Source organism: Haemaphysalis longicornis, unplaced genomic scaffold (genome assembly GCF_048455015.1).
Source record: "Haemaphysalis longicornis isolate Haplotype H1 unplaced genomic scaffold, Haemaphysalis longicornis Haplotype H1 scaffold_7, whole genome shotgun sequence".
NCBI lineage: Eukaryota > Metazoa > Arthropoda > Arachnida > Ixodida > Ixodidae > Haemaphysalis > Haemaphysalis longicornis.
The window spans coordinates 63,444,013-63,460,604 of NW_027526422.1; the positions used below are offsets into that span (position 1 = coordinate 63,444,013).

At 47.9% G+C, this 16,592-nt stretch overlaps 1 protein-coding gene across 4 annotated transcripts in view; it reads left to right on the forward strand.

Moving 5' to 3' along the window:
• LOC144145808 (uncharacterized) overlaps positions 1-15,545 on the forward strand; it is a 160,413-nt gene extending 144,868 nt beyond the window's left edge. For all 4 annotated transcript variants that reach the window (XM_077677563.1, XM_077677565.1, XM_077677564.1 and 1 more), the window contains exons 13-15: positions 532-746; positions 11,009-11,217; positions 12,110-15,545. In XM_077677563.1, the coding sequence (XP_077533689.1) occupies positions 532-746; positions 11,009-11,217; positions 12,110-12,299 (614 nt within the window). In that variant the 3' untranslated portion in view covers positions 12,300-15,545. The remainder of the gene's footprint in view (positions 1-531; positions 747-11,008; positions 11,218-12,109) is intronic.
• Positions 15,546-16,592: the final 1,047 nt, after the last annotated feature.

Below are 16,592 nucleotides of genomic sequence, written 5' to 3' on the forward strand. Positions count from 1 at the left end.
TAAAAAGTAGAATGCATTAAGATTGAAGTAGGTACACAAAACATTAGCTAAATCCGACATTTCATCATCGCTGGGGTACCTTTTAGTGATCTCTGTGTCGCATGTGATGTGTTGAAGACTGATTGAAAGCTTTGTAACATAATGCAATGTAGGAATTTGTAAACTTGACAGTTATATGGCCGACCGAAATCATTTGTAAAAACTGGAAAAAAAAAAAGTGAGAATTTAATTCGTCTTTGCTGCTCAGCAGCGAAGGTGTTCTCTTTCTGATGGCTAATATCCTCAATAAACTTTCAGCTGGATGTGACTTTGGTACATCTTGCCTCGCAGCCACATTAATTGGACCTTGCTTTTTGCTAGCTGAACAGAAACCAATCCAAAGTACCGATATCAACAGGGTGCAAAACACAGAGCCACCCGTTTGACGCATAGCTGTTAAAGGACAAATGCATTTTAGGTCCCCACATCATAGCCATGGCATTGTTGCTTGGATACTCAAGGCGCTTCAACGTCTCTTTCCCCCACTTCCAGTTCCCCCCGAGCGGGAAGTGATCAACAAGGAGCGGGCATCGGGCGCGTACCGCCTGTCGGCCTACTACCTGGCCAAGATGATCGGGGAGCTTCCGCTGACACTGACGCTTCCCTCTGCATTCCACCTCATCGCCTACCCTATGCTGGGCTTCCACAGCGCCCACACCTTCCTCAGCCTCTGGGGTTTCCTCGTGCTCAGCACGGTCGTCTCACAGGTGAGCATCTCTTTTCCGCTTTTTACGGACGAAGCCCCTTAGGGGCTTAGGCTGTTGGTGTCTCCTGTCGTTGTCGTCGTTGTCATCGTAATCGTTGTAGTAATTGTCGTTTCATGTAGTCGCGGTACTAAAACACCAGAAAACTCATTTACGCCTCGCACTAGAACGTAACGCCTATAAAAAAACAGCAGGACACTCGTTTGCACCTCACGCTGTAGCACTTTCTAACGCATACTAAAAAAAAAATGGGACAGTCGTTTACGCCTTGCACTAGAGAGCTTCGTGCTTCAAAGACAAGAGCCTTTTACAGCAAAGCTGTATACCTCTACCCCCAAACGATTGCTTCTCCGTGGGCAAAAACGCCAAAGCACCAAGAACACACTTATACACTGCATGCTTCGCCCCTCCCCAGGCTTCACGTTAGTAGAGATTGCCCGGGATTATTATTTTTTTTTTTTCTGCCACTCCCGCAGTTGTGTTGTGTGACAGCAGTGACACATTGCTCTTGTTGGCAAGACTGATAGGAATGCTTTTTATTGTTATTATGTTACCCAGTACTAGAAGGCATCGAGGTTGTTTTATTTACTGCCTTTTTACACAAATACTCAGTCTTCTGATTCCACGCGGGTCCCTGTAAATTTGTGTTTCAGCTGTGCTGCTGGTTCTTGGTGTGCCTTGGGCCAGGGACGGTTTTAGGTAACTCAAAGGCTGGTGAGGGGGATAGAAACAAAAATGAGTCGTTGCTATACTTGAAAGTTGCATGAAAGATTAGTACAAAACTAAGTTTTCATAGAATTTTTATTCCAAAAGAACTTCTTGGGTTCTGCTAGTCGCCATGCTTAACTTTTGGGAGAGTGGACACTCAGTAGCTCTGTTGCTTGCATACGTATGAAAGTAAATTTTTACTCTTCATGGCAATTTCAAAAATCGAACATTTCAACAATACTGTTCTCGTCGAAAGTAAACAAGATTTTCTTTTCTAAAAAGTGCGGTGAAGCTTGGCTGCTGTCCTTGTGGGCATGTTGAATCAAGCAAATCTTAGTTAGCTTTACCTTGCAAGAACTTTACTCCAAAAAGGCCACCAACAGTAGACGTGTAAGCGAAGTTTGAAGAGCAGCACATTTGTCTGTGGGAGAGCTTCGAAGTTCCTGATTATGTAGCATGTCCTTCAGGTTGTCACCGGCTGACCTGTTCAGCATCCACGACCAAAGTTCGGCATATGCGACAGAATGGCAAAACAACAGCGCAACAGTGAAACAATGACAAAAAAGCAAAACAAAACCACAACACCGAAGCAACAACACAAGAACCCCCGCATGGGGCACCTTGAGTAATCTTGGTGATGGTATCGGCGACACCGCGGACCCCGAGCCCCCATACTCACGCTGTAACCGACCGTAGTAATGAGTTTTAAAGTGAAGGGTAGAAACCTTAAACGGTGGCCATCAGAGCCCAGGTCAAGCTCCGGCGGATGGCCTCCCTGTCTGTTACCAGGCACGGGGCTCCGGGACCTCTCTCGGTATCAGGGTAACCCGAGCGAAGGAAGTACCCCCGTCCCCTGCTTTTATACACACTGTATGGTTTTTTCTAAATTCCCCAAACCCAATGATTGGCCCCCTAAAAGGGGCCGCACTGAAGTATTATTTCCACCCCTTCCGACCATGACAATCCCAAAACCTCATAACTACCCCCACTTCTTGGTAATTGAATCTCTTGAACAAGCCAGGCCTATTGCTTCACAGTCCGTGTTCTTGCATTCAAAGTTTTTTTTAGTAAGTATTATAGGGGAATCCTATAAAGCTAAGAAGCAAAGAACCGGCGAGATCTTGGTCGGGATACACAATCAACAGCTGGCCACAAAGCTCCTGAAGCAGACTTGAATTGTCGATCTTGACATCAAGGTCACACCCCACCACAGCCTCAACAGCTCGCAGGGCGTGATCTCGGAGCCAGATCTAGCAAACGAGACAGAGGCCGATCTTCTTGAAGACCCGAAAAGTCAAGGTGTGACGGCTGTCAGGCGCATAACCACAAGACGAGACAATAAGGTAGTACCCACTAGACGTATCATCCTGACATTTGACCGTTCCGTCCTTCCAGATCACATCAATGCTGGATTCATCCGGTGCTCCATCCAAGCGTACATCCCAAACCCGCGGCGCTGTTTCAAGTGCCAGCAGTTCAAGCATGGTACTAACTCGTGTCGGGGCCAAATAACCTGTGCCAAGTGTGCCCAACATGACCATCCCACAGATAATTGTAGTTCACAACTCCTCTGCATTAACTGTCAGGGCCCACACGCAGTGTAATCCAGAAAATGCGAGAAGTTTCAACATGAGAAGAAAATAATAAACATAAAGGTCACAGAAAACATCACCTTCCCGAAGGCGCGGAAGAGGTTCGCCTCTTTCCCCCTGGGGAGGTATGCCGACGCGGCTCGCTGGGGGGAGAGCGGCATCTGGTTTCGGCAGGGACCCAGTACCGCGAGTCGAACCTGGTCCCGCCCCCGCTCTCCATTGGGTTGCCTCCGGTGGCCCGTCCCGCCTCTACACCGCTCGCTGAGCCAGCAGCGGCTGTGGTGGCAACCACGTCGGTTGGGGATGCCGCTGCATCCACTGCTTTCTCTCCACCGGCCCAAAGCACATGCAAGGGCATGGAGGAGATGGAGATAGAGACAGCCGCAGCCACCCCCTCCCCCGCCTCACTGCCTGTGTCATCTGTGGTGCTCCCCATGCCCTCGGCACTAACAGTGCAGGCAAAGAACACCCGAAAGGGTACCAAGTCAAGGGGGCCCAGTCTGCTGGGCACCCCCTTGCCTTCAGATGACGACATGGACGTTGAGCCCTTCTGGCTTTCATCACAGCAAAAGGAACGGGCTGCGGCTTCTAGGTCAGTAGAGAAGTTGAAAAAACCCCTTCCAAGAGTCCAAGCCCCGAAAGTCGACACATAAACACGCACATATTCCAGTCACTTTTTAGAAAGGCATTTAAACTCGAAGCACAAAAGTTTCTTAAACAGTTACATGGTATTTAGGAAGGACAGAGGTGGTGGTGGTACATCCTCAGGTGGTGTGGCCATCATTGCTCGAAAATCCTTGGTGTGCCACACTGTCCAACTACAGACCATTCTTAAGGCTGTTGCCATCCAAACGATAATCTTCAATAGGCTTATAACACTATGTTCTCTGTACATCCCTCCTGACTTCCAGCTCCCGAGCTCAGATTTTGAGGGCCTGGTGGATCAGCTACCCAAACCATACATTCTCATAGGCGACCTGAATGCACATAACTCTCTTTGGGGCTCTGCTCGCATGGATGCCAGAGGTCGCCTCGTTGAGAAATTCTTAACATCGTCGGGAGCATATCTTTTCAACCGGAAACAGCCTACATACTATAATATAGGACACAACACTTATTCACACCTTGACTGGGCAGTTGGGTCCACAGTGCTCTTTCCTTGTCTTGAGTGGGGCGTGGGCACGGACCCATACGGTAGTGATCACTTCCCCACTTCACTAACATATATAGGTAAAGCCAGAACAGGTTTAATGAAGCAAGAGCAAACTGGAATACATTTGCAGAGGCATCCAAACTACACTAAACATCCATAAGACACCTACACGTTGAGCGGGCAACCCAACTACTCATGGCGCACATCCTCGACGTCGCCGAAAAGTTCATTTCCCACGCCTCTGGTGCCTTGCGCAGTCAGAGGAGGCCATGGTGGAATGGTGGAAGAATGGTTTTAAATTGAAGCCTGCAAAAAGCTCTTGCGTTGTGTTCTCCAGGAAGCGTGGGGTTACTCGTATTACTCTGTATTACTCTGAATGGCGTGCCGGTTCCTGTGAGCAAGGAGCACAAGTTTTTAGGTGTTGTGTTTGACCACAAACTCAAATTTATTCCTCAAATCAAGCAACTGAAGCGTAAATGTCTCAAAACAATGAATATCCTTAAAGGGGCCCTGAAAGGCATTTTGAGCACACTAAATGAACTAGCGCAACCGTTAGATTGGGTCGTCAACGTCCTCTGTGCCAAGTATTACTCTTTTACGCGCAGCGGAAAGCTCACACTTTTATTGCAAAGTTTGTCGTTTTTTTCTAACCCTTCCCTTCGTGTTTTTGGACGCCGCCATCTTCACATGTCTACATCATCGATTCCCAGATGTTCGTCATGAGCTAGACATCCTGCTATTGGGCGGCTTTTTCACGCACTTCCGGCAAAGAGATGAGTCGTCTGCTCAGCGTCGGCTGGCTGGCTGATCTGCCAGCGGAGTGCCGGAGTGCTTGGGCATTTTACGACAAACGAAACAAGTGTAAAACGAACGCTTAACCGTTTGTATTAAATGCAACACGGCCATAACACGACATGGATATTCTCTTACCTGAGCACGTTCCATTAGGAAAGCGTTGAAGCCCCGTGGCACTTCTTTCGTGCAATCGCAGAGAACGCCCTGAGCCGAATGCCCGGGTTTGACGCATACATTTTATTCAACTTCAAAACAATCCAGAGATGCGTTTATAATGAACACAACGTCGCAACATGCGTTGAAAGTCTGGACCACGATTGACAGAGGATGGGTTGCCTCCTGCCCGTCATAAATTCGGTACTCACCTCGCGCGCGGTTTGCGGGGACGAACAGCAAGTCACTTAACTCTGGCGCACAAGCCGATGGCTTTTAGCCACGCACACTGCACATACCCCATGCGAGGTTGAGTCGTACGTCGCTCGAGAAAGATAATCCAGACCATGGGAAGCACTACCCACCCGCAGAAGCAAAACGTCGCATTTCATCGCGAAACAAAGGCGTCCACAACACACACACCATCGCCTCCTGTAATGCCAAACGCATCTCGCACTTCCCAATGGGAGTGAGTGGTACGCCTGCAGTGCCCACATGTCGCGAAGTGGAGCCCCAAGCTGAACCGCGATCACGCAACCGTAACTGACTTCTGGAGTGGTTTGTGCCTTGTTGCCAAGGCAACCGATGTTTGCGATTGTCAAAGAAATGGCGCTCGCTCCAGCGCTAGAAAGCTCAGAGCTGCGGCGGAGCATGTTTTGCCAACGTTGCCGCTCTCCACCACGCGTCGCCCCAAGCTAAACTGGTCACATGATTGAAGCGTTTTGTGCACGGGTTCTGTATCGGTTTAATATGACTTTTTTACATGCCGCTGGCAGGAATTACCACCGCCGCAAAATAAGACCCGGCACCAGCGGGGCCACATCTGATACGGCGCTTTTTGGATAAACTGTGCGCGGTGCATCAAGGGAACGAGCGCACGACCCTCCCCGTGCGGCTGCGAGTTCGCCGCCGATAAAAAGTCATGTGTCGCCAGCAACGTACACCGCGAAAGGGCAAGGTCAGGCCGCCGCATACATGCGGCCAGATTTTTCGTTCGCTTTTCCAGCCTTGAGCAGAGTGCGGGATTCATGGTGTCAACAAAGCTTGCCCGTAGCAGACGACAGTCTGAGCAGCGCAATAGCGGAAGTACGTCACCGCTGCGGAGCGCAGCATCATGGGAGGCAAGGCTCGCGCGCCGTCAACAGCGGAGAGTAAGTCGAAAGGAGGAGGAAACGCGGAGCGACGATAATGCGCGGTTTTTGATTTACGATTTCTCAGCTAATACTCATCGCTTTAACAAAATTCTTGCGGGAGGAGATTGCAAATACATTGCTTTATTTGGGTACATGTACATCCATGCATCGGCGGAAGATATTTCAGGACCCCTTTAAGGTCCTCTCACACCAATCGCATGCGTGCCTACAAAGAACTCCTTCTACGCCTGTATGCTGCTTTGGTTGGGTCTTGTTTGGACTATGGCAGTGTGGTGTATGGTTCGGCGACAAAAACAGCATTAAGAATGCTCGACTCAGTTCTACACTTGGGGCTTCACCTTGCGTCGGGTGCTTTCTGCACTAGCCCCGTCCAATGTTTGTATGCTGAGTCTAACAAGTGTTGCCTTGAGGACCAACGAACGTACATGGACTTGCTCTATGCTTTTAAAATTTCATCGGTGAATAACCATCCTTTTAAACCTGTTTTTAATGATGCATCCGCATCTCCACTGTTTGTAAATCGCCCGTCCGTTTCTTTGCCGTTCTCACTTAGGGTGAGGCAGGAAGCTTCGGGTTTCAACATCTCCTTTTTAGACATTTACACATCTTCTTTTACTGACGTTTTACCACCCTGCCAGCTTCAACCTGTATCTTGTGACTTGTCCTTCATGAAAATTGATAAAACCAGGGTACCACAAACTGCAATTTTGCAGCACATCTTGTCCCTGCAGTATAAGTATCAATGTGCAGAGTTTTATAGTGACACATCAAAAAATGCAACCATGGTGTCTTGCACTGCTCATGGACCAAACTTTGATGCATGCAGAACCATGAGCCCATACACCACAATTTACTCAGCTGAAGCATATGGCATCTTATTCATTGCACAACACATTCTTGAACACAAAATTCCGAAGTCCATCATATATACTGATTTCTTGAGTGTTGTGCGCGCATTGGCATCACACAAGCCGTGCAAAAACAGAATTGTCAATATGGTCCTCAACACTATCATGTCTATATATGCTCAAAAACTCTTTCTGGTTTTGTGCTGGGTTCCAGGCCACGCTGGGATCGCTGGCAATGAGGTTGCTGATGAGTGTGCCGCTGCCGCCGCACTCAGGAACACAGTAGACGTGCACCTTCGTAACACCTTCGTAATTCGAAAACACCTTCGTAACAAATGGCAAGCACAATGGAATGAACAGACAGACAACAAACTACATGTAATAAAGCCACACTTGGGACGATACAGAACTGACTCGCACAACATGCACACCGAAGTGACCTTAGCAAGGTTGCGGATAGGCCACACACATGCAACACACTAGCACCTGCTCACTGGATCTCCAAGACCCATGTGCAGCGGGTGTGGAGAGGGCCTATCCGTAATCCATATACTCATACTGCAAGGCACTAGAAACAACACGACACAAACACTGCACAACTATACAGACAACACATTACCCATCGTACTTTTTATGGGATGACCCTATAATCACCCAAAGTGTACTTTTAAGTTTCTTAGTGATGTCAAGTTTTTACGCCTCATTACTTACCACGCATGTTAAAACCCTGGCCCTTTACACCAGTCATCTTCATTACCTTTTATGTGATTTCACGTATATTTTAGTTAAATGTTTTACACTTACTATCACTTCGTCCTCATAAAACAACTTTTCCTTGGCACTTTGTACCCTTAGTCAGCCTTGCGCCAAAAAAACCTCAACCATAATCATCATCATCATCAACGGCAACACAAGAACACAACACAACACTGAAGCAGCATAAAAACAATATCGCAACAAAACAGCGCAATGTCAAAACAAAAAATGAAGGAAGCTCTCACTAATGCGCAAAACTTGAAGGTAGCGAAGCTGCACGCAACTTTCACGACCATCACGACGGCTGAAGTCCACGATTGCGGGCGATTTGCTTCTTCGCTGCTGCCGCAACGACCTTTACTTCATCATTGTTGCTATAAGAGCAAGCTTCCTTCATTTTTTTGGAAGTGATAATCTTTCTCCTTGTTCTGAGCAAGTGTTTCCATGATAACGGCGAATGCTGGAGTTTCTCTTTTTTTGCCAATCTTGGCCAATCTCCCCAAGTGGGTATTCTTGGCTTGCAAACCTGCACCGATGACGCTGGGTGGTCGCTGTGAGGCATGCACACACGAGTGCTAGGCATTTTCTTGGTTTTGTTAACTGCTGGGCGGTCACCGTGAGGCCAGCGCTCACGTGCACGCGCTCGGCAGCTTCTTGGTATTTTTAACTGCGGACACAAAAAATTGCGATTTGCTAAAGAGCTTCACTCCTAAAACAACAAACTTGCAAGCGGTCTTGAGCAAGTCGTATGCCAGTGAGGAGCCCTTCACCTTTGTGGCTACGTTGCCAGCCTTTCTGCTGGCTCATGCGTAATGTCATCCCTGGGCAGGGCCGAACTTTTTGCTGGCAGTTCTATTTTGATGCTGTGAGGGTTGACTGCAGTGTAGCTGTGCTTGCTGGAGAGGAAGTGCCCTTCAAAGGCAAGCCTAGAATTACTGTTCCCAGCCCAGCACTACCTTTCATGGTTAACTCCCCCATAATGGATGTGTGTAGTAAAAGCGTCAAATTATGACATGCACACTGCGATTCCAAGTGTGTTGGGTTGAGGCAACAGAGTAGCGCAAGTTGATGTGGTAGGCTTTATTGACAAAGAAAATGGAATTCGGTGTGAACACTGGTACATAAACTTGCAGGGCTGTGGTCTGCTGTAGATGGCACAAATACCCAGGCACGTTACCCAATCAACCTGCTGCTTGAGCTATGTTCTTGTGCCTCTGAGTACAGCAACAAAGAAGAGTTTGTTCCTTGCAAATCAGTGCAACACTAGATTTGGCAGTTGCAGTAGTGCCTAATTGATACAGTTTTGGGGAATGGTTTCATCTTCCTTCACATAACATCACTAAAACACAATTGCACTATACCTCCATATCGTGACCCTGCTTAAATTACAGGTTGTCCCATTGCAGTGCCTTCAGGTAGTCACCTTTGGGTCTACTAAGTTCTCTTTGATCCAGAACAACTGCAGAATTTCAATTTCTTGTTTCCTTTTTGCAAAGAACAAGCATGTGCAGTCACATATCTTGATGTCAGTTTAAAAAGCATATGCCAACGACATTAGCTTGACAGACACAGTTCTTATCTCTGACTTCCCTGCAGCGATGAAAGCAGCACATAGCATTTGTCATATGGTTTGCAGCACATGAAATTTATCATACGTTTCAGGCACAAAGTTCTTCGGGGCATTAATAGGCTTTTAAAGTGAAAGCATTATGGCTTTTCCTGAAATGTTGGGATGGTATTAGTCGCCAGTCATCGGAGTTCACATTGTAAAAAATTAGACAGGCTCTTGAGAAGTACGTAAAAAATAGAGATGAACATTATCGATTCAGATGCGCTCTTTTCTTGAGGACAGATGCGCTCTTTTTCTTGAAGCAATATGCACCAACTAGACCAGCAGCATATTTTACTGAAATATTTATCAAGACTGGACAAATTAACGAGATGGATGTTACAATGACAAACTGAATGCAATAATAAAACCTATCCTAAGGACACAAAATGCTAAAGATACACAAGTTAGGAGAGGACGTGGAAAAAATCCCGGGCCATCTCCGCTAACTTGAAACCTGGGGAGAGGCAAAGCATGCAGTGTATAAGTGTATCCTTGGCGCCTTGGCGTCATTGCCCAAGGAGATGAAACCGTTTAGGGGTAGAGGTCACCTGTAAGTCTCGTGTCTTTAAAGCACGAAGCGTTCTAGCGCGAGGCGTTGAAAAACGAGTGTCTGTCCTGGTATGTTCTTTTACTACACATTTTTCCCACGGAGATGAAACGTTCTAGCATGACACCTTGGAAAACGAGTGTCCCGGTGTGTTCTTCTATACGCGTTGCATTCTAGTGCAAGGCGCTGGAAAATGAGTGTCCCGGTGTTTTAGTACTGTGACTACATGATGCTGCGACGACATGAGACAATGACGACACGAGACGATGACAACACCAGATGGCGACAGCCCGAGCCCCCAATAGCAACAGCTCCAAATTCAGTTTAAAGACACAACCGTGATACCTACCTAAAACGTCTCGCATGGTACGGTGCACTTGGGTCTAAGGTGTTGAGAAGCTTGACACGGGAACAGCACGTTGCATAGTTGAGGCCGGCGATTCAATGCGCGGTCGACGAACGGCTAGTAGGCATGGCTGGCACTGCAGCCTGGCTAGGTTTTTGGGTGCCCTCATGACGGCCTCGGAAGACCACGGCTACCGCGTTATTGCAGGCAGCCTTCCGAACCATGGCTCCTTCGATTCCTGCCTCTTCATCACCAGTCACATTCCCATCAGCTCCGCACATATACCAGGCTAAGAGACACTTGCTCCGCGACTTGCAGCATTCTGAGGTATCGCAGTTGCAGCACACTCCATTCATAACCCGGAGGCACAACGCCAGTTTTTCGCACAACGGAGCACTTGAGGCTCTTGCTTTAAAAGGCCGGCTAGGTGATAGATAGATCGCACAACGGAGCACTTGAGGCTCTTGCTTTAAAAGGCCGGCTAGGTGATAGATAGATGGTACAAGGATAGATGATAGAGGCATTGGTACCTCGAGCATTCTGATGTTTTGTCCAGCTCTGCCTAAGTGTCCTTGTTTTCTTTTCCTTCCCCACCGCGCAGAGTGTGGGGCTGTTCATCGGGGCCAGCTGCACCGACCTGCAGGTGTCGGTGACCGTGTCGGCCCTGTACTCGCTGTCCACGATGCTGTTCGGGGGATACTACGCCTCCTCCCTGCCCCACTGGCTCAGGTGGCTGCAGTACTTCTCCATGGTCCACTACGCCTTCCAGAACATGCACATAGTCGAGTTCAGCAGCGGGCCCGACGTCAGGTGAGCCACACCTGGGGGACACAGAAAGAACAAAGTTCTCCTTCTGAAAGAAAACAGTGGGGTGTGGTACACAGATGCCCTTGGCAAGATGTTTTCGATTGCGTAATTATCACGCACAGCTTATTTTAAAGCAAGAGCTTTCTTAGGGAACTGATGGCGTCCTGTCAAAAAAACTAATACATATGACCGGTCGGTCGACCGAAAAGCTTCGATTTTTCTAGAAAAAAGGTGCGCGTTAGATTCGAGTAAATACGGTATCAAGTGCATTCACGCAACTAGTGATAGTTTTTTATAGACGTTTTTTATTACAAAATAGGTGTTTCTTTTTTTTTTAACTTTTAATTTCAGTGAGGGGTTCACAGATTACATGAGAACACGCTAAATATAATAATTTAAATAAGTTCTTAGTCCACGTGTCATGCAAGACTGCCTACTAGGGCGGTATTTACCTGTGCCCCGATCATACGACACCCCTGGTCAAACAACGCTTTTGCCCGGTCCCTTGAACGTCGTATTATTGGGGTTCCACTGCAATAGGAAAGGAAATTTATCTCACAATGGAATTTGTCAAATGAAGTTTCAAGGGCTGTGTTAACCCTAAGCTGTATCTTTTTCTATAGTGCAATGTGATGTTTGCCTGTTTCCAGTAAAAAATTTTTCATAAGAGAGATGTCACAACCTCGCTACCCCAATTCACCCAGCTGTCCTGTAGAAACACATAGAGAAAAAAAAGGCATTGAAATGAAGGTGAACAAGATGAGGATGGAAGATGTGGCTCCATGTGTGCGTTTGCGTGTTTATGTACAATTTTGTCATCGCATTCCTGCCGACTTTTTGAAAAGGAGAACTAAACTGGTACTTTTTTTCCCCCCTTCCCCTTCTTGGCCGACAGGTGCGTGTCACGAAATTCTCACTTCACAGCCTGCAACACGGGTGGAAGCATCATTCCTGTCGAAGACATAATCGGCGACCACGGCATGCCGCTGCCCATCTGGGCCAACACGTTGGTACTCATCAGCTTCCTCATCTTCTTCCGTGCGCTGGGATACCTCACCCTGCGGTACATCCACAAACCCAAGTAGGGGACGCTCTTTGCTGCCAAGCAATGCAAAGATAGCGACAAGTTGCCGTGGTGATGGTGCAGCAACGGCGCCGTTTCTTCTTCACACAAGGACCACAAGCGACGGACTTTCTATTCACTGTGGCGCACAGAGAACTGTGGGGGAAAAACAAAAACAAAAATCGAAAGGAAAAAAAACTGCGGGAACGATGAGAAGCGGCATGCTGCACCTTTGTCGAGCACTGCCAAGTTGTGTCGACTGGCAGTCGAGAGCTGCGACTTGCTTTCCTAACGACCAACCCCCCCCCGCCCGCAGCTGCTGAACGTGCGGCAGGTGAATCTGCCGCGCCTTTCTACAAGAGCGCCTTCATGCCAAGAATGCCTAGACACCTCTTTTTGCACAGTCGATAGCCTCCAGAACGCGTAACTTGCGTCACCGACAAAACGTGGGCCCTCACTGGGCTCTGGGTCTACGAAGGTGCAAGAGGTGGACGAACGACGATGCACAAGATCCAACGTGCCAAAAAAGTGACAATTCCAAGGGGGGAAACTCGATCCTTGCGCGGACAGTGCTCAAGTACGCGCGCACACACACAGACGCCCATACACACGTACAGGGCGGATGGAGGAAAACGCGACGAGATGGACACCTTGGTGCGATTCCGAAGTGGTGGTGCTGATTGTGACGGTGCGGACTCGGTGACTACTGCTACTACTACTGCTGCTGTGAGTGTTTGACTGTGAACGGAGTGCAAGCCTGAATGCGTGTGTTTGTATGCTGTGCGCTGTGGAGATTGGCGAGCATCCGAGGGTTGGCGAAGAATCCTCGAGATAGGTGCTTACACTGGGTGAATGAGATGCCCCGGTGACAGTTCTCCCCGGTAGCACGCCACGTGCTCTCATCACCCCTCGCTGTCCTTCCCTCCCTTCGCACGCTCCTACTACTACTGCTGCCGCGCACTGGAGGGAGAAAGGGAGAAACGTGACCAGCATGCTTCGGCCGAGGAGAGGAGTTCTCCCTCTCCCCCTTATTCTTTTCTCCTGTCCACTCCCCCTCTCTTCCACGCACTTCCCCTCGAGGCAGAAACTAAACTGCTGGTTTTGTTTTTGCATGCTGTGGTATGGATCTCACGACGGCAAACGCCACGGCGCTAGCAGTGACATACCAAAGAAAAACGTGCAGTGGCAGATGCGCAAATAATAGGTCTCCCCGCCTCATCCATACTTCCTGTGCGACAAGTGGTGGGAGAACATAGAAAGTGAGAGAGAAAGGGAAGAAAAAGAAAGCCAGCAAGTACTGCCAAAGCCTGCTGCTTGCTTCTTTGAACAAAAAAAAAAAAGTGCAGGAAGAGGAGTGTCGCATATTGTACCATAGTAATATTGTACCACACCTGGTGCGATCGACGACGGCGGGACGACTAGCAAGGAGTCCCCCGCATTCGTCGCGCTCCGCCCAGATGACATACAAATACTCCGTTATTTTTGTAAGGCTGCTCTTTCCAACCACGCTGCTGGTAAGGAACGCATTTGCCTGTGTGGATGCTTCTGTCTGTGTGTGGGTGACGTCCCCAGAGTCTTCTTACCTGGGGAAAACCGTGACGAGGGGGCCGCCGGTTCTATTGGGTGCCGCCTCGTGACTAGACAACAAAGTTTGTTTCTTCTGCGCACTTTTTTCTTGTTGAGCTGTCTACTGCCTAACGCTGCCTCTTCAGTGTCTGTCCAGTGTTACTCAGAAACCGCGCGTCCTTTTCTTCTTGGCTGAATGCTCACCAAGTGCAGATCACTAGGAATGCTTCTAAAACTCTTCGGGCCACTTTGCCGTTGCACTATTCCTGACTGAATGGCTAAAACGGAACTTATTTATTCCTACGAAGCTCAGACACCAGCAGTTTCGCAGCTACCTATACCAGTTGCGTTAACTGCTGCAAGTGATGCTAGAGAGCTGTTTCGTATGACTTTAATGCATTTTGTGTTAGCAACACAGGTCAAGACTTTAAGCTAAGACCAGCTTCTGCTATGAAGGGGTGTCTTTGCCGAATTGGGTTCTAGAGGAATGTACCGTGAGACAGTGTCCATGAAATAATTTTCATAGGGCCAGAGTAATTTTTTTCCCTCTGTCGCCCCTCAACAACATCCGCAGTGGAAAGTACCCGTTTCCAACATGTCCTTTATTTACATAAGAAAACGGGCTTTACATTGCGTCTACCGCTCGTGTCCCTAATCGTTCGCATTCCAAAGGAACTGCACTTTGTGAGGTGACAGCAAAGTTGTTCACCCACATTTCACCATGGTCTGTTCCCCATGAAGCCTGTGGCAGACCTTAAAAAGGCATTTGAATCGGTTCACGTTCGAATGCCACGCTTTTGTTTTTTGTTTTGTTAATTTAAATCCAGTAGATGTAATTTCTGCTGGGTTATTTATGATTTTCAGATTGGTTTTTTGATTTTCCCGCTGTTGACGGGGCAGCTTTGTGCAATTGGCCTAGCTTTGTTACCCGTGCTTGTTACTTCGGGCGAGTTCACGCAGGCGGCCAGTGTTCAAGGTTTTGCAAGTGCCAACAGAAGGGGATGATGGGAAATGCAGATAAATAGTTTTCTTTTTCTCTCCCTTGCCTATGAGTATATCAAATGTTATCGTAAGAGCTAGTTAATATATTCATATGAACAAACTCGTTCGTTGATTCCATTCTTTGGAAGATCTGTTTGGCAACTTGCAGCCTTGAACTCGGCTGCCGGTGATGTAAGCACTGAACTCTCCGCGAAAAATGGGGTAAACAGGATCCCATGCATACGTTGTTGGTTTTTGGCTGTGGGATTTTTGCGAGCGCAAACTGTTCCACAGAACATCCCGCAGTACTGCTGAAACATTCTTTCCCTCTCTCTGATCTTTTTGTATTGGAACTGCGATTTCCACAAGTGCAGTCCTGAACAAACTTTTTTTTCTTTCCCGCTTCACGTCTGTGCCTGTCATCATCATCATCACCTCTGCCGACTATCGGACCCCAACCATCGGCTCTGTTTCCAATGTGTTCAAAAGCAGGTGCAGGCATGAGCCGTGCCTCTGGCAAAAGCTGCTTCTTTTTCTGTCCTGGGCATTATCACAATACGAGCTAAAGAGAGGAGAAAAGAAAACGCGCTTGCAGCTCCGGCAATGCCACAACGCAGTAGTTGCCTTGCACCAATGCCCTCGTACGTTGTTTTCTAGGCCTTCATGCTTCGTGTGCGGGTTTCTCTGTACTCGTTGCTGCCTTCACACACATACACACACACACCAGATGCACTGTTATACCCCTTTCCCTTGATCCCCGTGTCCCTTACCCGCCCTCTTCCTTTCGTATTGAAGTTAAACTCGGGCTGTCTCCTCCGAGTCGTGAAATGCGTAACCACAATTTAATAATAAATTATTTTGGAGTTATTCTCTCTTTATACGTTTGTATTTAGGTTCTCTTCCAAATGCTTCCTTCCCCTCCCACCACAGATCCCTCTCAACCCCCCGGTCTGTCACCCCCTCCCCTCATCTGTGTTTTTTAACCTCCATAAGTCAGTATTTCCTCTCTTGACCAAGTGTTTGTAAATATTTTTCGCCGATTATTAATGTCCTTACGAATTAAATGTTTCATCTATTTTATTATGCAAGAAATTGACTCTGGCGTGAATTTGTCTACGTTTGGAGTTTCCCGAAAGGGACGTAGGCATCCAGCTTCTTGCGGAGGTTGCTGCAGTAGGTTTGTTCACACGGCTTTTGCATGAATGCTTGACACCAGTGATGACGTCAATAACTAAAGGAGCAGTGCTTACAGCCCTGACAAGCTACAAGAGCCGTGGCTTTGATAAGCAGCTGTGTAACAAAGCATGACTGCCCAATTGGAAGCACAGGGTTTGACATACTGCTCATTCATGACAAACCAGCCTTGCTGCATGCCCCAAATAGGACTCCCAAGGTTTTTACTCTATGCCTTGTTACTTCTTAGGTTTGAACTCTGTCTTTATTTTTGCAATTATCAATCACAGGAATTTTGTGTGCCAAAGGTTTTTCTCACCAAGGCTGGGAAGCTGGTTGTGCAGGCATGGTGGAGTGCTACTGTAAACAGTGGCATATGCGATGCTTGGCACTGCACAGTCAAGCTTGCAGTTTAGAAGCAGGTTAAAGTTTGGAGCAGAGAGCATAACTGTCATATCGCCTAGAACTCTGGCTGCCAACAATTTTTCTGCTTGGCTGTTTCACTAAAAGTATTTGCACTTGGGTGCTTGACACATTCATTCCTCTTACCATCAAGGTGAGGTTGAACTGCAAAAGCAGCCTTTTTAGCCTGTTA